Genomic DNA, 23747 nt, shown 5'->3' with positions numbered 1-23747 from the left:
CGGCTGCTTGCAAGGCAAACACCGCTGTGCTATCTCTCTGGGCTCAATGTACCATTTTTTTTGTTCTTTTTTGGAGGGCCACACTTGGTGATACTCCTGGCTCTGCACTCAGGAATTACTACTAAGGAGAGTTGGTGGGACATAGGGAATGTCAGAGATAGAACCTACCTGCTTTACTGCTCCAGGCCCCCAGTGTACCAGTTTTTTGAATTCCATATGTGGTTTGGCAGTGTAAGAACATTAACAAATTAAATAAAAATTAGGTATATGGAGACCACAGCTATAATGTAACAGAGGCATTTGCCTTGCACGTGGCCAACCCAGATGGCTCTAATCCTATGCACGGAGCCAGGAGTAAGCCACTCCTGAGCACTGCCAGGTATGGGTCAGAAACCAAAAAAAAAATTTTTTTAAGTATATGTTGGAGAGGAAACTGTGTAGTATGGGCTTGATAAGAAAAAATGGTCCTTCACCTTAAGAAATCGAAGAGTTGGGTAGCTGGAATAAGAGTACAGCTGGTAGGGTTTTGCTTGCCTTGTGTGTTTTTTTCTAGGGGGCTACATCCAGTGGTGCTCTGGGGTTACTCCTGGCTCTGTGCTTAAAAATCACTTAAAAATGGCAGGTGTAGGGGGCCTGAGAGATAGCATGGAGGTAAGGTGTTTGCCTTTCATGCAGGAGGTCATCGGTTCAAATCCCGGCACCCCATATGGTCCCCTGTGCCTGCCAGGAGCAATTTCTGAGCCTGGAGCCAGAAATAACCCCTGAGCACTGCTGGGTGTGACCCAAAAACCACACACACAAAAAAAAAGGCAGGTGTGGGAGACCATATGGGATGCTGGGGATCAAACCCTGGTCGGCCGCATGCAAGGCAAACGCCCTACCTGCTATGCTATTGCTCCTGCCCGAGCATGCTTGCCTTGTGAGTGGCTGACCTGGGTTTGAACCCTGGTATCCCACATGGTCCTTCAAGCACTATGAGGAGTGATTCCAAAAACACTTAACTAAAAAGAAAAGAAATAGGAAGAGTTGAGATTAGAAAGCAGGCGCTTCCTTGCATGTGACGCATGAGGCTTCCATCCCTTGTATCACATGGTCCCTGAGCACCATGCTGGGTGTGATCCTGAGACCAAAATAATTACAAATTTGAGTGAACATTATGCATTTCTAGACACAGTGTCTTGCTTGATATAACTGGAGTGATTGAAGAAGTGTGGCCTGTGTCTGAGGGCATTTGGGAGTTCTCCTTAAGGCAGGGCTTAGCACCATTAATGTCATACTCTCTGGGCAGGGTTGGTGTTGCCTGTCTCCGTTGCCTGTCCCCTCTTTTGTCAGTGGGGAGCTTCTACACCCGGTGGTACGCAGGGCTTCTGACTCAGTGCTCAAGGATCACTCCTGACTGGTTCAGGGGAACATATGTAGTGCCAAGGATAGACCCAGGTTGGCCTCATGCAAGGCAAATGCCCTGTCTGCTCTATTATCACCCCATCTTTTCTCTCTCTGCTGGGATTCGTGATCCCCTCACTGAAGGCTGCCTGTCTGCGCGGATTCTTGTCCCAAAGAGATTGATCTGTCCTCTGTTAATGGCAGGGAGAGAAGAACATCATTGTTTTTCAGTGCTGGGGATCAAACCTAGGGCCTTGCACAAGCAAGGCAAACACTCGACTTCTGTATTTGTTGCTGATAGCAGGATGGACTCATGGATGTTTCTTTTGCCCTTTGGTTTATTATCTGATCCTAGTCTGCTTTATTGCTCCCATTGTTCCAGGTTTAGTCACAAGGAACGCTTCCATTTCCCTTTGACCTCTCTCCGACTTCTGGGTCTGTTTCCATGGTCTGAGCACATCCCCACTCCACTCTCTAGCCCTTTCAGGGCCTGCTGTTACCAGGTCCCTGGCTCCCCTCTGCCTCAGTTTCTAGCAGATTCTTCCTCTCAAGTCTCTGCAAATGGAGCTCCATGCAGGTTCCAGGCTGCTGCTTCTTTAGAGGAATAAACAGGGGTCACGTGGGATGGCTCTGGTGGTTCTTTCTCTTTCCCCATTTGAACTCCCAATACCTCTGCCCAAGCCCTGACTACTTGGCATGGTCAGAGTGGGTGTTTGCAGAGAATGGACTCTTGGCTGGGGCCTTCGGGTGCCTCATTCTCAGCTTCAGGCACTCAGTTCTCCATCCAGGCCAGTCATGTGGTCTGACCTGCATTCTTGTGCTGCCACTCAGGGAACAGCTGTCCCCGAGGTGGGTTTGTGTCTGCTGGTGGCTCCCAGGGGCCCTGAACTGACTGTCACTGTGCTGTGAGCCAGAATCATTGAGTCCTTAAATCCTTCCACGTCTTCTCTCTGAGGATTGGTCTTGCAGTTGGTCCCAAGCCTCTTACCATCTCATTGCCTGACTGTGCCCTGTCAAATGGCTCGCAGCACTGTGAGCCTTGGTGGTTCTCTAGTCCCATTGCTTCCCTAGGCAGTGTTCACTAATGCCAACTTTTGAGCTTTTATTTATTTATTTATTTATTTATTTATTTATTTATTTATTTATTTATTTATTGGGCCACACCTGGCAGAGCTCCTGACTCTGCACTCAGAAATTACTCCTTACAGGCGCTCGGGGGGGGGGGGGGGCATATGTGATGTCAGGGATCAATCTGGGTTGGCTGCATGCAAGGCAAATGCCCTACCCGCTGTGCTGTCTTTCCAGCCCTTTGAACCTGCTTTTATTTTATTTTTTAATTTTTTTATTTATATAATATTTTTTTGTGGTTTTTGGGTCACACCCAGCAGTGCTCAGGGTTTTTTCCTGGCTCCGTGCTCAGAAATTGCTCCTGGCAGGCACTGGGGACCATATGGGATGCCAGGATTCGAACCAATGACCTTCTGCATGAAAGGTAAATGTGTTACCTTCATGCTATCTCTCTGGCCCCTATTTTTTAATTTTTAATTTTTTTGTTTTGTTTTTTTGGCCACACCCAGTGATACTCAGGGGTTACTCCTGGCTCAGAAATCGCTCCCGGCTTGGCGAGCCCTAGGGGAACCGGGGGATCGAACCATGGTTCGTCCTAGGCTAGGGCGCATAGGGCATACGCCTTACTGCTTGTGCCACAGCTCCGGCCCCTGAACCTTCTCTTATTTTATTTTATTTTATTATTATTATTATTATTTTTTTTTTTTTTTTTTTTTTTTGGTTTTTGGGCCACACCCGGCGGTGCTCAGGGGTTACTCCTGGCTGTCTGCTCAGAAATAGCTCCTGGCAGGCACGGGGGACCATATGGGACACCGGGATTCGAACCAACCACCTTTGGTCCTGAATCGACTGCTTGCAAGGCAAACGCCGCTGTGCTATCTCTCCGGGCCCCTGAACCTTCTTTTAAATGAGACTTTCCTCTCTGTCTGCTTCTGGGTTGTGCAACCCTCCTCAGGCCTGCCAGAGGCTTTGTGAGGAGAGAATGAGAGGACATTTGGGCTCAAAGATGCTGTGCGTGATGGGGCTTCTTTCTTTGAGGGATGATGATTTGCTTATTTTGGCTCCTCCTTGATGCTGATTGTTTGGATCACATGGTCCCCCTTCCAGTCCTTGTGGGCTTTGAAGACCAGGTTTGTCGATGGGTACCAGACAGCAATGTCAGCCAGCACTTCTGGGACACCACTGGAAATTGTCGTTCTTCTGTTTGTACACCCAGATGGGGATGTCCCTCATGGTCCCCGGGACTGCATGTCCAGGCCAACCTACCCTGCATGTTGGGTGCTGGGGAAGATCTTCTCCAGGCTTGCTGGAAGGATGAGGAACTCTGTCCCCTCTCAAGGCACTCATCCCTCTGCCCTGCCTTTGATGGGGTCACCTTGCAAGTAGGGTTTCAGCATCAGGCTTGGGCTGAACAGGACATCTGCTGTCCTATTCAGCATTCTTTCCAGAGGAGAATGGGGCCCTGTAGTGGAGGCTGGAGGAAAGTGGGGGGAGCTCTGAAGCATCTGTGAGGAGTCTCTGCCTGCTGAGCACTGGCAGGGACCGGGCCTGCTCTGAGCCAGGTTCTATAGCACCTCACAGGCATCTCCCCAACAGTCCCAGAGGCAGGTGTCCCATCTATCTCCTGTATATGGGGTGACTCCAGAGCCGGAACTAAAGTTGGTCTGACTCAAACACTTGAGTTGCTAATCCCTGTGTGAAAGGGACCTGAAAGATGGTGTTGAGACAGTGGGGTGTCTAGCAGATGGGCAGGTGTTCCCGCCTGCCTCTGTCCAAACACCAGCCAGGTGGAACCAGGTGTGCCTAGGCTCAGCTCCTTGTGCCCTGGAGGCATCCCTGCCCTGCATCAGCTGGGCAGTTTGTGCTTTGAAGACAAAGGGAACCAGCATTTGCCTAGAGAATTCTTCCCCTGTGACATGCTGTCCACAGATCCTTCACTCAACCCTTGGGCCCCCAACTTCTCCAAGCTCTTATGAAAACTTGGGCCAAGAAGGCAGATATTGAGGTTTACTCCTCAGGTTTAGGCACAGCCTTTCATTGCCTGATATCTTTCCCTGGGTTTCGTTTTGCAGAACTTCAGAGCAGAAATGTTGGCTTATTGCTTGTTTGCTGTCCTCCAGGTTTCTTCTGCAGAGCCACTGAAGCAGCTGGGCCTTGTTCCTCTAGAGGGGTTTGGTGGGTGGTGCTAATACTAGTTTCTCTTTCCCCCTTTCTCCACAGCTCTTTTTTTTTTTTTTTTTTTTTTTTTTTGTGGTTTTTGGGTCACACCCGGCAGTGCTCAGGGGTTACTCCTGGCTCCATGCTCAGAAATTGCTCCTGGCAGGCACAGGGGACCATATGGGATGCTGGGATTTGAACCGATTACCTCTTGCATGAAAGGCAAACGCTTTACCTCCATGCTATCTCTCCAGCCCCTCTCCACAGCTCTTTGACCTGTGCTACTGCTATAGGGTTGGGAGCTGACAGGAGGTGGGAGAAGCAGATAAATAGGTGCAGGTTTCCCTGACTTGGACTTGGCCCCCCACAGACCCTCCCTGAGATAGGGAGGATGCTCCCCGCATTGATGAGATCCCAGTGAGAAGTGTCAGGAGGGAGGAAACAGAGTGAGTGAATGAGATACAGGGTTGCTGTGAGGTTTGTAACCATCAGGGATCCTACATCCCACCCTGGGACCAAGGAACCAAACCTGGGCTTGTTCTCAGCCCCGCACTGGCAGGGGGGTGTTTGAATGGCAGGATACATTATGTGGATTTGTGCTGTAGAAAGAGGCACACCAGGCCAGAGAGAATGAGACCCTGACCTTGCATAGGCTGAAAGGCTGACCCTGGTTTGCTACCTGGAACCATGTCTGATCCCTTGAGCCTGTCAGAAGTGATCCCAGTTCCAAAGCACAGAGTCAGGAGTAAGTCCCAGGTGTGGCTGGGTGTAGCACCCACTCCCCCCACAAAAAAAAAGAATGTGCCAAAGTTAAAAAAAAAAGATTCTGGGGTTCATGCGATAGCACAATGGATAGAACATTTGCCTTGAACTTGGCTCACTCAGGTTTGATCTCTGGCATTCCATATGGTCTCTGTGCCTGCCAGGAGTGATTTCTGAATGAGAATACTATTGAATGCGAACAGGTGTGCTTCCAAAACCAAAAACAAAATTGACCTCACACAGATGCTCTGGGTGGACCTAAGAATCTGTTCCTGTCTTGCTGATGGGCTTAGGGAGAGAAGCCTGTGGAAATGTGGAGAATCACTCCTGAAGTCCCAGAGGTTCTTAGACTCCAAAGACATTGTCTGTCTCCCCCAGCTGTCCTGTCCGTGAATCCCGGGTTTTCCCTCACTGACTATGCTGTGTCAGCAGATAACATGAACCAGGGTTAACTCGTGCCTTCCCCCCCCCCCTCCTTCCAGCCCCCAGTATCCTTCCTGTTGGCCCTGAGAAGGAGCAGGACCTGGAGGTTAGTCCTGACTCAAAAGAGCTTCAGGCTCAGCCTGGGCCAGTGGTGAAGATGCCAGCCTCTTGTGACTTTAAGTTGATCCCTGCATGCGGCCCCTTTTCATAGCATTGGTGATGTTGATGTCTCTGCTGAGGCTTTGAATTCACCTTCCCTGGAAGGAGAGGGGACCTGTTAAAACTATAGAAAGGCAGCACCACTGAGACACCCCCACACATACACTAACTTCTAGCTCTGGCCAGATACACCCCATAAGATTCTCCCCCAAAGGTCAACCTGGACTGCAAATTTCAGGTGGTCAGAGTCCTGCTACCTCTTGGCTGCCAGTGACTCCATAGACAGGGATCCATAGTGCTGATGGCATGGAAAGACAACCCTCTCGTTGATCTGTTCTTCCCCTTTTTCCTTGTTTCCTTTTATATTCTCTGCACTACTTGGGAGCAGTATACCATTCTAACCTCTTGCTGCCCATCCAAGAGACAGATATCAGCATAGTATTTCTTTCCATTATTCTGAAGCCTTAACTTTAACCTTTAGTCCTTGGAGCTGGCATGTTAGTACAGCAGTACAGAGTAGTTCCCTTGCACTTAGCTGGTCTGGTTCCATCCCTGGCATCTCATATGGTTTCCTGAGCACTGCCAGGAATGGTCCCTGAGTGTAGAGCCGAGTAAGTCCTAGGCACCACTGGCATGACCCAAAAACCAAAAAATAAAATAAAGTTCTTTAATCCCCAGTTCAAGCAAAAATTTAACTACAGGGGGCCCACAATCAATGGTACTGGAGACTACTGCTGGATCAGTTCTCAGGGGCCACTCCTGGCCGTGGTGGGGAACCACGCAGGGCCAGAGACTGAACCTGGGTCTGGCTCATGAAGACCCTGCACTCAGCACTTTGAGGCACTTTGTTCCAAAACATGTTCTCAGTATGTGTTCAATAGACGTGCTGTTCATTCCTGCATCTTGCCTCTTCCCTGTTGTCTTTTGAACCATCATGTGTAGATTATCTTTATAGTGAACCTATAATCAAGTGAAGGTAGAATATATTTCATATAGTGGGGACTAGATTAGTTTCTTCTTATTCCTTAGTTTCATTTTTTATTGTTATATGCAAAATTCTGTACTAGCAGCATTTTTATCTTTTTGTTGACATAACTTACATACAGCAAAACATGTAAAAAAAATTGGGGGATCATAGGGGCCTCTCAGACAGTACCCCAGATGATTGGGGGCTACTCCCAGCCATACTCGGTCTGACTGTGAGGACCAATGACTTAGTGCATGGGCACAGTGGTCTCACTAGAGCCATTAGAACCACACTCAGGGTTTGTGCTTGGGGGGGGTTCCCAGGGTTATATCTGGGGTACTAGACCATGTGAACTCAGAGCCTAGAATGTGACAAGCATGTGCTCTAATCCTTTGAGGTACTCTTGTTCCCCCTCCTTTTTTTAAAGCAATACTTAAAAGAAATACATTTTTTTCCTTTTTTTTGGGGGGGGGTCACACCCGGCAGCGCTCAGGGGTTACTCCTGGCTCTACACTCCTGGCAGGATCGGGGGGCCCATATGAGATTCAGGATTTGAACCACCTTCCTTCTGCATGCAAGGCAAAAGCCTTACCTCCATGCTATCTCTCCGGCCCCCAGAAATACATTTCTTTTCCTTTCTGTTATTCAGGCGACTGCTGGCTACACACACTTCATGCAGTACTTGCTTGCTCCTTGCTGGTGCTTAGCAGGTTTGTACAGGGCTGTGGTGTTGCTTGCATGCTTCTCGCCAGGAATCTCATCCTTCCACTTTGCTCACACATGTTTGGTGTGCACTTGGACATTGGACACCCAGATGGCATTGTTGCTAGGACTTGTGTTCAGCACATGTGATTCATGCTGGGGATCAAACGCATAGCCTCATACTTCCAAGTCAGGTGCTTTGCTACTGCACCTTTCCTGGGCCCCAAGTGTATAAATCATAAGTAGACAGCTGGATGGATATTCATGTGTGTAACCTCCATGTAGCTATTTTTCATATCAAGATATTGCAGCTGTGCAGTAGTATTTTCTACATTTTGATAGGAACTCATTTGTTTTCATAGTTAAAAGCCATCTTTTACCAAAGCATAGAAAGCCCCTATTTTTCTTAGTGGCTATGGTGACATTGTCAATATTTGAGGGTTTTCTGCTTCTGAAGGGGGCGCCTTGCTAGAATCAGGGACCATGGGTTAAGCCCTTCCTCTCCTGCTCTGTAATTGAAAAGAGTGGGATTAAGACTTCCTGGATTTTTTTCCCAGTCTGACAGTGTAGTCCAAACGAGTTAGCCTCAAGCTGGGGAGATGGTGCTTGTGGTTGAGTCATGCCTAGTGACTGAGATTATTTTTTTAACTTATTGAATCACCGTGAGGTACAAAGTTAAAAGTTGTTCATGACTGAGCTCCAGTTTTATGTACATTGTTGAGTTTGATCCTCAGCACTAGATGACCCCCTGAGTACTACTCAACAAAGATAGCCCTGGGGGCCACCTGGAATATTTCAGGGAGTGGAACATGACCCTTCTCATCTCTAAAACTACACTCCCAGTTTGTTTCTTTATGTGTTTGTTTGTTTGTTTGTTTTTAGAAAAGAAGACGAGTAAAGCTCTTAGTGTAGGCCTACCACCTGTTGGAGCCTAAGCTTTGGCATAATATGCTCTGTGGGCTTTGTTTCCTTTAACCTTCAAGACAACCTCATACCACTTCTCTCTAAGGCACTGAAGCTGACCTCCATCTTATCTAAGGTCACACAGCTCAAAACTGGGAGCCAGGCTCTACCCAAAGTCAGAGTGTCTCCCACAGCTTTCTTCCTGGGCCTGCTCCGCAATTGGGCACCTCACATGGCCCCCAGCTCGAGATTCTTTGGCCTCTGCTCTGCACTTGGTCTGCAGCCTGCAACTTTTAATTGTTTGAGATTTTAGGGCAGTCCTGGAGGTGCTCAAGGGTACTCTGTTACTCCTAGCTTGGTGCTCAGGGAAGCGTGAGGTACTGGGTATCAAACCTAGGACACTTGCATGCAAAGCATTTGCTGATATTTTCCAATTAAAATTTTTTTCAGGGGCCGAACGATAGCACAGCGGTAGGGCATTTGCCTTGCACACGGCTGATCTAGGACAGACTTTGGTTTGATCCCCCAGTGTCCGATATGGTCCCCCGAGCCAGGAGCGATTTCTGAGCACATAGCCAGGAGTGACCAGTGAGCGTCACAGGGTGTGGTCCCAAAAATTTTTGGGGGGGGACCAGACTGATAATGCAGCAGGTTGGATGCTTATCTTGTATGTGGCTGACCCAAATTCAACCTTCCAATACCCCCTATGGTTCCCTAAAGGATTAATCTGAGTACAGAGCCAAGAGTAAGGCCTGATCTCTGCTGTGTGTGTCAAAAAGAAAAAACAACAAAAAATTTTTTCCAACTTGCTCTTCAGTTCCATATTCTCCATTGAACAAGTGTCTCGTTTACTTTTCTCTTTGTCTTTCTAATTTTTCACTCTGGCAAAGCCTGTGTTCTCTCTTGAACATTTTCTCTCTTTCTTGCTCCTCACATCTAAGAAAGTTTTTTTTTTTAATTTTTATTTACATCTCAGAAAGTTTTAACAAAAAAAATCTATCTTCACCAAAAAAAATTTATTTTCTCTACTGAATTATTTTTTTCTTTTCCTTTTGCTTCTGGGAATCAAAACAGGACTTCACTAACAAGGCAAGTGCTTTGCACTGAGCTGTATTCCTGATCAGAATAAACCTCCCTATTTTAATTAACAAATTATTTAACTGAATCACCGTTAGATACAGTTACATATTTGTTCATGATGGAGTTTCTAAAAGTCATGAAATTTGCTAGTACATGGATGGTTATGAAGAGTGTGATGAGTTGGGGAGGGATAGTCATAGAATGAGTCATAGAATGATAGTACAGCAGGTTGGGTGTTTGCTTTGCACACTGCCAACCTAGCATTGATCCTCAGCGTCCCATATGTTCCCCTAATCCCGCCAGGAGTGATTCCTGAGCTCAGAGGTGGGAGTAACCCCTGAGTACCTCTGGGTATGCCCCCAAAACAAAAATAAAATGATCGCACTCATTTGTGGGATATGAAAGAAAAGAGAGTATGGTAAAAATACTCCCTCAAAAAAGGTTGTATGGGGCCCGGAGAGATAGCACAGTGGCGTTTGCCTTGCAAGCAGCCGATGCAGGACCAAAGGTGGTTGGTTCGAATCCCGGTGTCCCATATGGTCCCCCGTGCCTGCCAGGAGCTATTTCTGAGCAGACAGCCGATTTTGGGTGTGGCCCAAAATCCAAAAAAAAAAAAAAGGTTGTATGGGGTCATTCTTTGCAGTGTTCAGGGGGCCTTCAGGACCACTCAGCGCTACACAGCAATTCTTGGGCCAGTCGTGTCAAGTGTGTGCTTGATAGTTCAGTACTAGATACTGGTTGTGCGGTGCCACTCTAACCAGTGAGCTCAGGCTCAGACTGGTGCTTGGGCAGGTGGGAGGTGCATTCATTGCATTCATATGGTATTAGGGACCAAACTCAGCCCTCAGACATGCTTGCTCAACCCTGCGAGTCTGGTCCTAGCCCTTGACCTGTGTTTTCTCATGCCGCTCATCATAGCTTCCAACCTCACCCACAAGTGGCACCTGCTGTGGGCCTCTCTTGCCCTGGATTTGGCATCTCAAATATTCAGGAATGCTTGTTTCCAGAGTCAGATAGTTGGGATGCCAGAGGGAGTCGCTTGCCAGACCCACCTCTGAAGGCCTGGGCGGGGTCACCATATTCTCAGCCCCTTCCCCTGACCTGGAGCCAGTGGGTCCGACTCACCTCTGGTCAGCAGAACTGCCCGTGTCTCTGCTCAGCTCCCAATCCAGGCTGCCTGCTAGAGGAAGTCTCTGAGGCAAACGGGAAGCATGAGAGACACCTACTGCCGAGATTGCTCACCCTTGCACAGGAAAGACGGTGAGGGTGAAGTGGATGATTTCATGGCTGAGAGAAGAGAAAGGTGGCAGCGTGGAATGACAGCTGGGGACCTGAGACTGTACAGCTGCCTCGGTTATTGAGTGAAGGGCAGCCCCTGTGCCATCCCAGTCTGCGACTTCTTTTTTTTTTTTTTTTTTTTTTTTTGGTTTTTGGGCCACACCCGGTGACGCTCAGGGGTTACTCCTGGCTATGCGCTCAGAAGTCGCTCCTGGCTTGGGGGACCATATGGGACGCCGGGGGATCGAACCGCGGTCCGTCTCCTAGGCTAGCGCAGGTAAGGCAGGCACCTTACCTCCAGCGCCACCGCCCGGCCCCGGGTCTGCGACTTCTATTCATAGGGTTCTCCTTCATAGCTCTGTGCTGATATCTGGACTCTACTGCTCTGAGACTCTAATCCAGTTGGTCAGTGTAATTTTTTTTATTTATTATTTTTTTTTTTGGTTTTTTTGGGCCACACCCGGTGACGCTCAGGGGTTACTCCTGGCTATGCGCTCAGAAGTCGCTCCTGGCTTGGGGGACCATATGGGATGCCGGGGGATCGAACCGCGATCCATCCTAGGCCAGCGCAGGCAAGGCAGGCACCTTACCTCCAGCGCCACCGCCCGGCCCCCGTAATTTTTTTTTTAAGTCTTTGGGCCACACTGGCAAAGCTTAGAGGTCTCTCCTAGCTCTGCACTCAGGGATCACTCCTGGCACTACTCGGGACCATATCAGATACCAAGGATCTAATACTATTGGTCTTGTGCAGGACAAATGTTTTACCCACTGTACTATCTCTCCAACCCATCAGCATTACTGTAAATGCCCCAGGGACTCCAGCTGAGAAAGGCTGAGACCCAGAGACCCACAGTGGCTGGGTGCTGGCAGGAACAAAGTGTGGCCTTTCCTTACTTTTCCTTTCTCTCCTGTTCGGGAACCTTACCCCTGTACCCTAGGATGTGTGGGTGGGAAGAGGCTGAGGGTGTTCCGCTTCCCAGCACTCTCTCCTGTTTCCTGCGGAACCAAGGTGGGGACTGGTGTTTACTTCCTCAGCTCTGCCCTCCCTGCTCATGGTGATGACGGGGTGCATTTCCTTGTGTGCTTTCATATACTGCACAGTGCACAAGGGACCTCACGTTTGTCCCTGTGATGCCAAGGGAGCCCCATGGTGGGCTGCCTGCAGGCAACTTGTCACACGGGGCCTCCTGCCTGCTAGATGGACGGAGCCCACCCTGGACATATACCTTCCATGTTGGCCTCAAGCAAGTCCAGTTCTGGTTTGTCCTTGCACCTCTCTTGCATTTATTTTGTTTTCCAGCCCTGGGACTAAACTCAAACCCAAGGCCTCACAATGCGTTCTGCTGAGCTTTAGACCTGCTCCCCTTCAGGGATTGTTTGTTTGGTTTGGGTTTTTGCAGGGGGTTAAGGGATGGGCGTGGGGGTTGGGCCACATTCAGTAGTGTTCAGGGGCTACTCCTGGCAGTGCTTGGAGGATCTTGCAGTGCTGGAGGTCAAACCTGAATAAGCCTTGCACCTTAACCTTTGTACTGTTTCTTCAGCCCAGTTTTGGGGGGTGGGTTATGGCAAGGCTACACATTTCAGCAGCAAGAGGGAATTATCCAAGAGGAAGTCCATCCTCCCCTCTTGTGTTTTCCTGCTGTTAAAGATAAAAACAAATTTTTTTTAATCTTAGACCCATTTTGTATCTCATAAGAAATGTGGTTTCAGCTTTAGCTTTTTTTGTTTTTGTTGCTTGCGTCACACCTAGCAGCTGAGGCTAGTTCCTGGCATTGGGCCCAGGCAGGGATCACCCCAGGATGGGCTCATAAGACCATATGTTGTTCTGGGAATTGAACCTAGCCACATGCAAGGCAAGCGTCTCCCTGTCTACTAACTCTCACACTCCGAGCTTTAGCTCTGAAGGAGATTTGATACTGTCAGAAGGAAACATTAACTGTTATCAGTTTGGGTTATAATGTGACCACTTGACAGCATCTGGGATGCTGGGAAGATGCCCCACCCCTCTCTTCCCACAGGCCAGCTTCTGGCGAGAATCTGTCTTTGCCACCTGCAGGGTTCTGAATTTCCCATCTTGGAAGAAGATAAAGCTTCTGGGTATCCTGGTGTGACGTTCCCCTCTCTTAGATACTCCTGCCCTCCACCCCACCCCCCTTTTGTTAGAAATGCTTCTAAGGTAAAAGCAGCCACTTCTCTGCCTCTTTTCTGAGGTTTGACCCATATTTCAGGTGATCAGGTGGAACCAGGAAAACCATGGAACACTGCAGATATGGTGTTTTCCTGGCACGTGGCCAACCTGGGTTCAATACTTGACTTCCCATATGGTCCCCAGACCCCACCAGAAATGACCCAAAAACAGGAACACAAAACAAAACAGAAAAAGAAAGCTGCAGGGCAGCAGCCCTAAACAGTGCTGCGTGTACCAGCACAGGTTCACTGTGAAAAATGGGGCCAATATCCAGGGAGAATCTGCCACTCGCCAGTTAGTGCCAGTCTGGGAACTTTCTTTTTTGGGGGTGGGGGTTTGGGCCACACTCGGTGGTGCTCAGGGGTTACTCCTAGCTCTGTGCTCAGAAATCGCTCCTGGCAGGCATGAGGGATCATATGGGATGCCAGGATTCAAACCACCGTTGGTCCTGGGTTGGTTGCTTGCAAGGCAAACTTGCAGCCCTACTGCTGTGCTATCTCTCTGGCCCCAGTCTGGGCATTTTGAACAAACATGGAGTCTGGGTTCTCCTCCACACCTTCCCAACAATCTCCAGAATCGATGAGAACCATTATCCAAGTGTTTTTCCTTCTGACCTCTCTGAAAAGAATCAGATTTCATTTGGGCAGGTTCCAAATGCTCTGGTTTGAGGGTGATGTGACTGTCTGGCCTCTCTTCCCTTAGAATCAAGAACTTCGACCCCTGTTCCTCTCTCCCCACGCCTTCCTGCACTCTTCTCTAATGCCACAACCACAGTCGGCCTGACTGTGTCATGTGGACCAGTGGTAATAACTGATTTACAATTCCACTGTGATTTCCCCATCGTCACTGCCACAGATTCCTCCCCCTCACGGGCATGCCTGCAGGTGACAGCAACCAGACCTTGCCAGCCCAGCAAAGTGGCTACCCCAGAGGGTGTCTCATTTGCCTCTCAAGGTCAAGGTGTGACCAAGATGCGCCCACTGAGTAGCTGGTGAGCTTCCCAGGAAAGCAATTCCATGTGGTCAGTGCACTCTGGCACCCGGGTGAGCTGTGGACGGCCTGTGTAAGGAGGAGGCCACCTGGTAAAGGCCCTTGAACAAGATGAATGGAGCAAACACCTCAAGTCTGAACATTTTGGGAATGGCATTTCTTGTCACTGAGTGAAACAAACCGTATCTTCCCTCCCTCACCCCCCATATACTTCCTTCCTTGTGCTTTTTGGGAAGAGGAGGTCCCCACTTTAATTCTCTTTTCCTTTGGCTCACTCCAGAAAGGAAACTCATTTGCAGGCCAGTGAATCACTCTTCCTTAAGTGTGTAGCTGGGAGTGCCAGGACGTAAAAAGCGGCTTGAGGTTGAGCAGACTCAGCTCTTTGCTGTCAGCCTCACATTGTCACCAAGGATGAACAATGTGGGTTACTTCTCACCAATATCCCCAATTCACTAACACCCCATCCTGTGACTGCGGGCCACATTTTGAGGCTCTTGCCCTGCAGACTCCTTCCAGGTCGTCTCTGCTGTTCTTGGCACTCAGTGCTAGTTCATAAATGTTCTGTCTGTGGTAGTATCTCTTAGAATAAATCTTCCAGAGGCTTCTAGAGAGTGCTTGTTCTTTTGCAATTCCAAAACCTTAAATAACCAAAAAGAAAGACAAAAAGTAATAAAGTTTGTGGGAGCTGGAGCGATAGCATGGAGGTAAGTCGTTTGCCTTGCATGCAGAAGGATGGTGGTTTGAATCCCGGCACCCCGAGCCTGCCAGGAGTGATTTCTGACCCAAGAGCCAGGAATAACCCCTGAGTACTGCCGGATGTGACCCAAAAACCAAAATAATAATAAAGTTTCACCTGCCTCTGAGCTGACACTACCAAGTGACTCAGTTGCCAGTGCACCATCAGGTCTTGGTGCCTGTGTTTGTCTCTGCCCGCCCCCGCCTCCCCCTGCTGCTCTCCCTACTGCCCTTTGCCTGTGCCAGCAGCCCTGAAACTGAGGTCTCTTTCGTGGGGAAGTTGGCAGCTGTGCCGCTTGAGCACAGCGCTGGGCTTTGGTGTGTGTTTGGTGTTTCAATGTGTGTGAGACTTGTGGTCCTTCAGGATGGAGGGAAGGGGGAGCTCGGGGCTCGGCAGTGAAGTGGGGCTTTGATTCCAGTGCACCTGCACCCTCCGCCTGAGAAAAAGGGGTGGGGGCACTCCATCCTGCGATTGGCGCCCCAGAATGGCTGTTTGATGATGGTTTGCTTTGGCCAGCTGCTCCCCAGGTGCCAGGAGGTGGCTGAGCACCTGGTCTGAGGCATGCCAGGTGCCCACCGTATGTGGCACTGAGGCATCTATGGACTTGCTGCAATCCTGGGCCTCAGGTGGGCAGTGTGGAGGCCTCTTATTGCAACTGTTACAGAGGAGAGAGATTGTGGCTCAAGGAAGACTTCCCAGCCTGGACTCTCAGCATTAGGGTCTAGGACAGGAAGTGGGATGGCAGAAGGCTGGAGAATGGGCCGGGCAGGTGGGCAGCAGCGCCCCTGGTACTGGTCCCTCCTGCACTAACCCTGTGCTTTCTGACTTCTCCCACAGTTGGAGGGCCCCGCCTCACTAAGTGCCTCTTTGCATCGCACCAGTCCCCACCCCCAAGCTCACTGGTACCCGGACAGCAACACGGGCCATGGCGGGTCGGGGAGGCGCAGCACGCCCCAACGGACCAGCCGCTGGGAACAAGATCTGCCAGTTTAAGCTGGTCCTACTGGGAGAATCGGCAGTGGGCAAATCTAGCCTGGTCCTCCGCTTTGTCAAGGGGCAGTTCCACGAGTACCAGGAGAGCACGATTGGAGGTGAGTCAGTGCCCCTCCATGAAGAAGGAAGACAGCTCCTCTTCCTCCTCTGCACTCCTGAGGGAAACCACAGCCGGGCTGAGACCCGCTCAAGGACAGACCTTTTCTGTCTCCTGGGAAGGGGAAGCATCTTGGCCAGTGGGCTGCTGCTGCCTGGCCCGCACCCTTGGCTGAGCTCTGAGGCTCTTTCTGTCTGCCTTGTGGTCTGCACTCAGGCTGTGAGGTGCCTCAGCCCTCAGCCTCCTGCTGCAGTGGTCAGGAGAGGCCTCATGGAGCGGGGCCAGCTTTGGCCTAGAGGCCTCCTTTCTCCCCCTGGTCAACAGGAGGTTTCCTGGCGCTGCAGAGACAAGGGGCCATGTCAGCAGTTTGTGTTGCCTCCTCAGCATGGAGCCGGGTGCTGGCAAGGGGGAAGTGAGGTGGGGGAGGGCAGCCAGGAAAATGGGCTTTGTGTGCGGGATCCCGATGAGGAGGATCCTCCCTGTTTCTCCCTGTGCAGGGGCACTGCCTGTGGCACCTGCCCGCAAGCTCCGTGTCCCCCTGCCTGCTTAGGCCTGGAGAGGGGCAGTTCTCTCTCTGGAATTGGACCTCTGGTGAGGTTCCTGTGTTCCCTGGTGGCCAGCCACCCAGAGGCAGCCAGGAATGAAGCTGGGCTGGTGGCGAGTCAGCTGTCAGAGCTGGGGGAACTGGCCCCCAGCCTCCTCTTGGCGGGGAACTGCCTGTACTCTGAGGCTCCCAGTGTCACCGAGCACGTGAGCGTGTCCTCAGGAAACCAAAGGCAGCAACGCCCGGAGCTGGAACCACTGAGAGGCTTCCAGCCAGAGGGTTTTTCTGGGGGGAGGGAGGCAGAGGCGGAGAAGAGCAGGTGGGTCCCCCACCTGTCTGAGCTGCGAATTCCATTTCCCTGTCTGTACCCCTGTCCTTGGTGGAGAGGGTGGGGGCTCTACCATCAGCAGGTTGTCTTCCTGTTACTGCCCTTGCTCAGGGGTGGGGATGGAAGTCTGCAGAGAGGGGTAAGCCCCAGTCCCCTTAGTGGTCACACAAAATACCACCTTTACCCAGCTCGGCCACTCAGCCAGGGACCTGTCTAGGTCCATCTCAGAAGGTCTCAGTGCTGGTACCCAGGTAGCAATGCAAGTATAGGGGTAGGGGATAGGGGGATTCTCCTCCAATCAACACTGGTAACCCCATGGTTAACAGTTAACAGTAACTCCATCCTCCCTCTTATAGCGGCCTTCCTGACACAGACCGTCTGCTTAGACGACACAACAGTCAAATTTGAGATCTGGGACACAGCAGGGCAGGAGCGGTATCACAGCCTGGCCCCCATGTACTATCGAGGAGCCCAAGCTGCCATCGTGGTCTACGACATCACCAACACAGTAAGATTCCTCTTGCCCTCACACCCTTTGTCCTGGCTGGGGTTGGGCTGACTTCCTCTCCCAACACATTCCCGGCCACTCTGACTCTGCCTTCTGGAACTTCTCTGCAGAACTCTGGGTAAGGAGACTCTTCTCTTCTGTCCCTTTGATATTCTCTTCCCTGTTGCCCCCAGGATACATTTGCACGAGCCAAGAACTGGGTGAAGGAGTTACAGAGGCAGGCGAGCCCCAACATTGTCATTGCACTGGCAGGAAACAAGGCAGACCTGGCCAGCAAGAGAGCCGTGGAGTTCCAGGTGGGGGGGACGGACCGGTCTTGGGGGGAAGGAGGAGGGTAGTTCATGGGTCATATGGGAGCGGAGGGGAGCATGAAGTTGCTCGTGACTGGAACACAAGCCACTCTTCTTTCTCTGTTCAGGGAAAGAGGATGCATGCATCTGCACCATGCAACTTCTGTGCCCTGCCTCTGCGAGCCCACTTTCCAAGGGAGCACTCACCAGAGATGCTCTGTCTGTATGCTCCAGGCTGACAGTCAGATGTCACAGCATAAGAGGCGAAACAGAGAAATGGCAGCATTGACCCTAGAAAGCCAGTCTCCCTTACCCCAGTTTCCTTACACTCCCTGTTTTCCTGGTAATTTGCACACGGGTGAACCTCTTTCTCTGTAGCATGACTTGTGCTCTGCATATTGTGTGTTTACCAGATTTCACTATAATCATTGCAGTCACATTGAGATGTGACTATTATATACCACTTTTTGTTTTGTTTTACTTTTAGATCACATCCTCTGGTGCTCAGGGGTTCCTCCTGGCTCTGCACTCAGGAATTACTCCTGGTAGTGCTTGGGGGACCATATGGGATGCTGAGGATTGAACCAAGGCCAGCCGCATGCAAAACAAGCCTGGTATTCATTGTACTATTGCTCCAGCCCTTATAAGATCCTTTTTTTAGGGCCCGGAGAGATAGCCCAGTGGCGTTTGCCTTGCAAGCAGCCAATCCAGGACCAAAGGTGGTTGGTTCGAATCCCGGTGTCCCATATGGTCCCCCGTGCCTGCCAGGAGCTAATTCTGAGCACAACCAGGAGTAATGCCTGAGCACCACCGGGTGTGGCCCAAAAACCAAAAAAAAAAAAAGATCCTTATTTTAAAAATGTCTTTAACTGGGCTGTAGAAACAGTATTGGGGTTAAGCCTCTTGCTTTACCATGCAGTCAATCCCAGTTTGATTCCCAGCACTATATGGCCTCCCATCATTGCCAGGTGTGGCTCAAACTCAGCTGCAATCACTTTTCCCCAAAAAAATTCCCAAATAAGGAGATCATAAAATGGGCTGGAGAGATAGCATGGAGGTAGGGCGTTTGCCTTGCATGCAGAAGGACAGTGGCTCGAATCCTGGCATCCCATATGGTCCCCTGAGCCCGCCAGGAGCAATTTCTGAGCATAGAGCCAGGAGTAACCCCTGAGCATTACCGAGTGTGACCCAAACTCCCTCCCCCCCAAAAAAAAAAAGAAGGTCATAAAACAATTTTTGGACAGAAAGAACAAAATAGGGTTGCTTAAAGGGCAGGTTGGGAAACCAGATACAGTCAGCACCAAGTTCTCCAGTGCTCACACCCAGAAATGTGAGTGTGTTTCTAGGAAAACTCCTAGAAATACTTGGTCTCCTAGTGATCTTGAAGAGCACGAAGGCGGAAGGGCCCCTTAGGAAACCCACGTGGAACATTTCCTGATGGGTGTGCAGAACAGGGACTGGATGGGAAGTGGAATGCTAGGTGTGGTGCAGATATCTCCAAGGAACCCAGAGCAGGAGAGCACTGGGCTTGCGCCATCCCTAGTGGGTGATAGGAGAGATGTCATTGCTCAGCCCCAGTTTCTGCCACCTGTCAGCATTTCCTGCCCACCCACTTTCTCCTGACCCATCCCATTCAGGAAGCACAAGCCTATGCAGATGACAACAGTTTGCTGTTCATGGAGACCTCAGCAAAGACCGCTATGAACGTGAATGAAATTTTCATGGCAATAGGTAAGTCATCTCTCCTCCCCAGCCCCAAGTGGGTGTATGTCACTTCCAAATGTCACTGTGGCCAGTTTGTGAGTCCTTTCACATTTTTGGTCTCTTTTTAAGCCAAATTTGGTTCTCTGGGCTTTATATACCCTCTACCACTGGGCCTAGCTTTGTCCCACTTTCATCAGTTGGGCTCCTGGTTCTATTTGAGAGAGCCCAAGTGGTGTTACTTGGATCCTGTGGTGCTGGAACTTCCCCAGCCACATTGATGATGCTCAGAGTCCTCCAAGGCTGCCCTCAGCAAAGCTATGGGCTAGTGGAAAGTTTTCAGAGCTCCATCCAGGAAACATGAAGGACCACATAGCCTTAACCCCATCTATATCTCCTACCCCGTCTCTTCCTTTTTGTTTGTTTGTTTTTGGCGGCAGTCAGGAGTTACTCCTAGCTCTGTGCTCAGAAGTCACTCCTGGCAGGCTTGGGGAACCATATGGGATGTCAGGATTCAAACTGGGGTTTGTCCTGTGTTGGCCATGTGCAAGGCAAATGCCTTACCGCTGTGCTATCACTCCAGCCCCTGCTTTCACTATTTTAAAGGTTCTCATAAAATCATTTTCCTAAAAAAAAAATAAAAAATTAGGGGCCAGAGGTGTTTGCCTTCATGTGGCCGATCTAGGACAGACCCAGGTTCGATTCCTGGCAGCCCCTATGGTCCCCTAAGCCTGAAAGGAGAGATATCTGAGAAAAGAGCCAAGAGTAACCCTTGAACGCCGCCGGCTGCGACCTAAAAAACTAAATCAAAACAAAACAAAACAAAAAAACCCCAAAATATAAAACTAGTTTTCTTCAGAAGGAAATCATGAGGGCCGGAGAGATAGCATGGAGGTAAGGTGTTTGCCTTTCATGCAAGAGGTCATCGGTTCGAATCCCGGCGCCCCATATGGTCCCCTGTGCCTGCCAGGAGCAATTTCTGAGCCTGGAGCCAGGAATAACCCCTGAGCACTGCCAGGTGTGACCCAAAAACCAAAAAAAAAAAAAGAAGGAAATCATGAGGTTTATCCCAGAAATTTCTAAAGCCTATGCCTATGTGCCATTAGCCTTCAGCCTGCTACCTCCATAAAATCTTATTTTGTGGGTCCGGAGAGATAGCATGGAAGTAAGGCATTTGCCTTTCATGCAGAAGGTCAGTGGTTCGAATCCCGGCATCCCATATTGTCCCGAGTCTGCCGGGAGCAATTTCTGATCATAGAGCCAGGAGCAACCCCTGAGCACCACTGGGTGTGACCCCCCAAAAAAAAATCCTATTTTGTGGTTGTCCCCTATTTCTTTTTTTTTTGGGGGGGGGTGCCACACCTGGTGATGCTCAGGGGTTACTCCTGGCTATGCACTCAGAAATTGTTCCTGGCTTGGGGGACCATATGGGACACCGAGGGATCGAACTGCGGTCTGTCCTGTCTTAGGCTAGCACTTGCAAGGCAGACGTCTTACTGCTCTGTACCACTGCTCTGGCCCTGTCCCCCTGTTTTTTATTTTAGGGGCTACACCTGGTGGTGTTCAGGGCTTCTCTGTGCTCAGGGATCAAGGGATCACTCCTGCCAGGCTCAGAGGATCATTTGGGGTGCTGGGAATTGAACCTGGGTCATCCTTGTGCAAGGCCAGCATCCTACCCAGTGTCAACTGTCTTCCAGATCCTCTTGCTGGGTTCTACCACTTAGTGGCTCTGGTCTTGGACAAATGAACTGAACTTCTCTTTTCCTTTCTGACATTCAGGATGCCCCTGGCTGATAGAAGCTCTCAGAACATTCTCACTTAGCTGGTATATAGGCAAGAACCTTCTTAAGTGAATTTGGGAGTGTTGGGCTCCCGCACAAATGCATTTCTCCTTCTCTGCCACACAGCTAAGAAGCTTCCCAAGAACGAGCCCCAGAATACTGCAGGTGCTCCAGGCCGGAACCGAGGTGTGGACCTCCAGGAGAGTAACCCAGCCAGCCGGAGCCAGTGCTGCAGCAACTGAGCTCTCTTGCCTGTCCACTGCCCCTGCCTCCTCCGCCTGAACAACCCGACTGGAATCCACTCTAACCAATCGCACTTAATGACTCGGGCCGCCACTGGGGGCAGGGGAGGGCTCCATGATTTCTCCATAGAATTTTGCTCATAGGCCGGAGTGAGTTATTCCACCTGCACCTTTCTGTACAAATACTAATTCAATTTTAAGTCTTAAGTCACTTTTTTAATATATATGATCTTCTGCTCTTCCCACTTCCTGCCCTTTTACTGCTCTCCCACTTTTCCTCTGCTGGTAGTAGCCACAGGCTCCCATGTCCCACACCCTTACAAAAGAGGGGGTGGGGGACTAGAGCAGTCACCCCTTTTCCCTGTTGCCGACATGCAGATTCAACAACAGCACCTCTAAATTTCCTGTGTTGGAAGTGGACTGGGTTCTGAACTAAGGTGTGGGGAGGGGGCAGGCCACAGCCCTCCCCCCATGGTCTGCTCTAGGCCAGCGGTGTTCCTCCACCCCCACCCCACTTGGGAGGGGCCACCGCATCACCACAGCATTACTGGGACCGCCATGAACCCATGCCCCCCATCCTTGGTCATCCTGACCTCTGGCTCTGAGCCCTGTTCTGACCAAATCACAATGATGAGTATTTGAGTATTTGGGGTGAGGGGGGTGGGGGGGAGCGGGCGGGGTTGGAACCAACTTTTTCTGTATTTTGTATTGTATGTTTTCTTCAACATGTAACCAATCAGTATCTTGTCAATATAGTCATCGGTTCAATCGACCTACAGCTTGTCTTGTCTTTAAATGAGTTTCTCAGAGCTTAGTTGACATGGATTTTCCAGCGAAATCCACCCAGAGTGGGTATGCATGGTCCTGGTAACCAGGAGAGAAGGGCCTTCACAGCTCCCAGCAGGGACTAAAGATGAGCAACAACTGACACAGGCCAGTTCTCACAAAGTTGGAGAGAACCCGTTCACCTAGCTCATCCTGTGGAGGCTGCAGTATCTGAGTGATGGGGCTGGCTCCCAGAGGGCCTGGTCCTGCCAGCATGTTTCCTGAAGAGGAAGGAATCTATAAAGACCTCTGGAGTCTGGACTGGCCGTTTTGATTTTGGGCCACACCTAGCTGTGCTCTGTGCTTAGGGATCATATTTGGTAGGCTCTGGGACCATATGGGATGTCGCAGATTAAACCCAGGTTGGTGTGTGCAAAGCAAGTGCCCTACCCGCTGTACTATCATCTCCAGCCCCTAGGTTGAGACCCAGCCAAGCATCTGGCTTTCCTCTCTATGCCTGCCCCCTGGGGCAGTTCACAACTGTCCCCCCACCTGGCCCAACCTCCAGTGCCGAAGGAATCCCACCGTCCACCTGCCACAAAAGACCTGACTCTCCGTGGCCTGCCACACTGAGGCGCCTTCTAATGTCTGCCCCCCAGAAAAACTCAGAAAACATCATGGTTGTCGCTCACTACTGTTGTTTACTGGGTCAGATGAGTTAATGGTGGACCCTTCTGGGGCCCTGGCGCCTGATTCCCGGGGACCGAGCTAGATTGGTCTGGGCTTGAGGGGCGGAGGGTGGTGGCCGGCAGGGGCTGTGGAAGCACAAATGGCCCGAGGGTGACATGTTGCAGGTCAGAGAGGTGGGATCCAGTTCTGGAGGCAGCTGCACCTGCTGGTGAACTTGGTGCCGCATGAGGAAGCCGCCGCCGTTCGGGTCACAGTGCTGCAGATGCCGCTCGCCCATCACTGTCAGGTTCTGGCCGTCCACTTGCACACACAGCTCCTCCGGGGCGAAGCCCTGCGCGTCCATTTTCATCAGGAAGCTGCCATTCTCACACACTTCATTCCCCTCGTCCCTCGGCGGACAATGGACCTGTGTGGGGAGCGCTGGGTCCCCCGGGGCCACACCGGGACACTGGGCAATCTCTTGGCCCTCCTTGAAGGGCCCGACATGGACCCGCCACATCGAGAGCAACAGTTGCTGTTGGGAACAGTGTGCGCGTGCGTGGAGCGGGCCGGCTACCAGCCAGCACGCGCAACTGCACTGCCAAGGGGGACCAGGCGCCCGGAGCTTGGGAGTGGGGCATGCCATCAGGGGCCGCCCCGGAGCTGCTTTTATCGCAGATCTAGCCCCTTTTCCGGCCATGCTACACCTACGGCAGAAGGGGTGACCCAAACAGACCGACTAAAACTTGGGTGTGATCCCAGAGCCTGACCCCAGGGACTATGCATCAGTGTAGACAGGAGATCACATTGAGTCTCTTGGCTCCCACCCTGAGAATCGGGCTGTAGGAGCAGAAATGGACTGTTCGCCTGAATAGCCACTGAAGTGTGACCTGCCTTTTCCTGACCTTTGGCAATCCTGTGACTCCCAGGGCATGAAAGATGGACATGCCCTAGGAGGAGCTGGGCCCCACAGGCAGGGTCAGACAGGGCTGGGGGCAGGGAAGCTCCTCTCACCCCATCACAGCACACATCC

At 50.8% G+C, this 23747-nt stretch overlaps 2 protein-coding genes across 2 annotated transcripts in view; both read left to right on the top strand.

The window, feature by feature from the left end:
* Positions 1-22052, top strand: part of RAB5C (RAB5C, member RAS oncogene family) — a 32728-nt gene extending 10676 nt beyond the window's left edge. The window contains exons 2-6 of the mRNA XM_049781305.1: positions 15634-15887; positions 17115-17266; positions 17440-17562; positions 19194-19287; positions 21165-22052. Of these exons, the coding sequence (XP_049637262.1) occupies positions 15722-15887; positions 17115-17266; positions 17440-17562; positions 19194-19287; positions 21165-21280 (651 nt within the window). The 5' untranslated portion in view covers positions 15634-15721 and the 3' untranslated portion in view covers positions 21281-22052. The remainder of the gene's footprint in view (positions 1-15633; positions 15888-17114; positions 17267-17439; positions 17563-19193; positions 19288-21164) is intronic.
* LOC126016963 (signal transducer and activator of transcription 5B) overlaps positions 1-23747 on the top strand; it is a 131149-nt gene that overhangs the window by 92354 nt on the left and 15048 nt on the right. The gene's annotated exons all lie outside the window — the stretch shown is intronic.

Source organism: Suncus etruscus, chromosome 1, assembly GCF_024139225.1.
Source record: "Suncus etruscus isolate mSunEtr1 chromosome 1, mSunEtr1.pri.cur, whole genome shotgun sequence".
In the NCBI taxonomy this organism is placed as follows: Eukaryota; Metazoa; Chordata; class Mammalia; order Eulipotyphla; family Soricidae; genus Suncus; species Suncus etruscus.
This window is presented reverse-complemented; position numbering and strand designations above follow the sequence as displayed.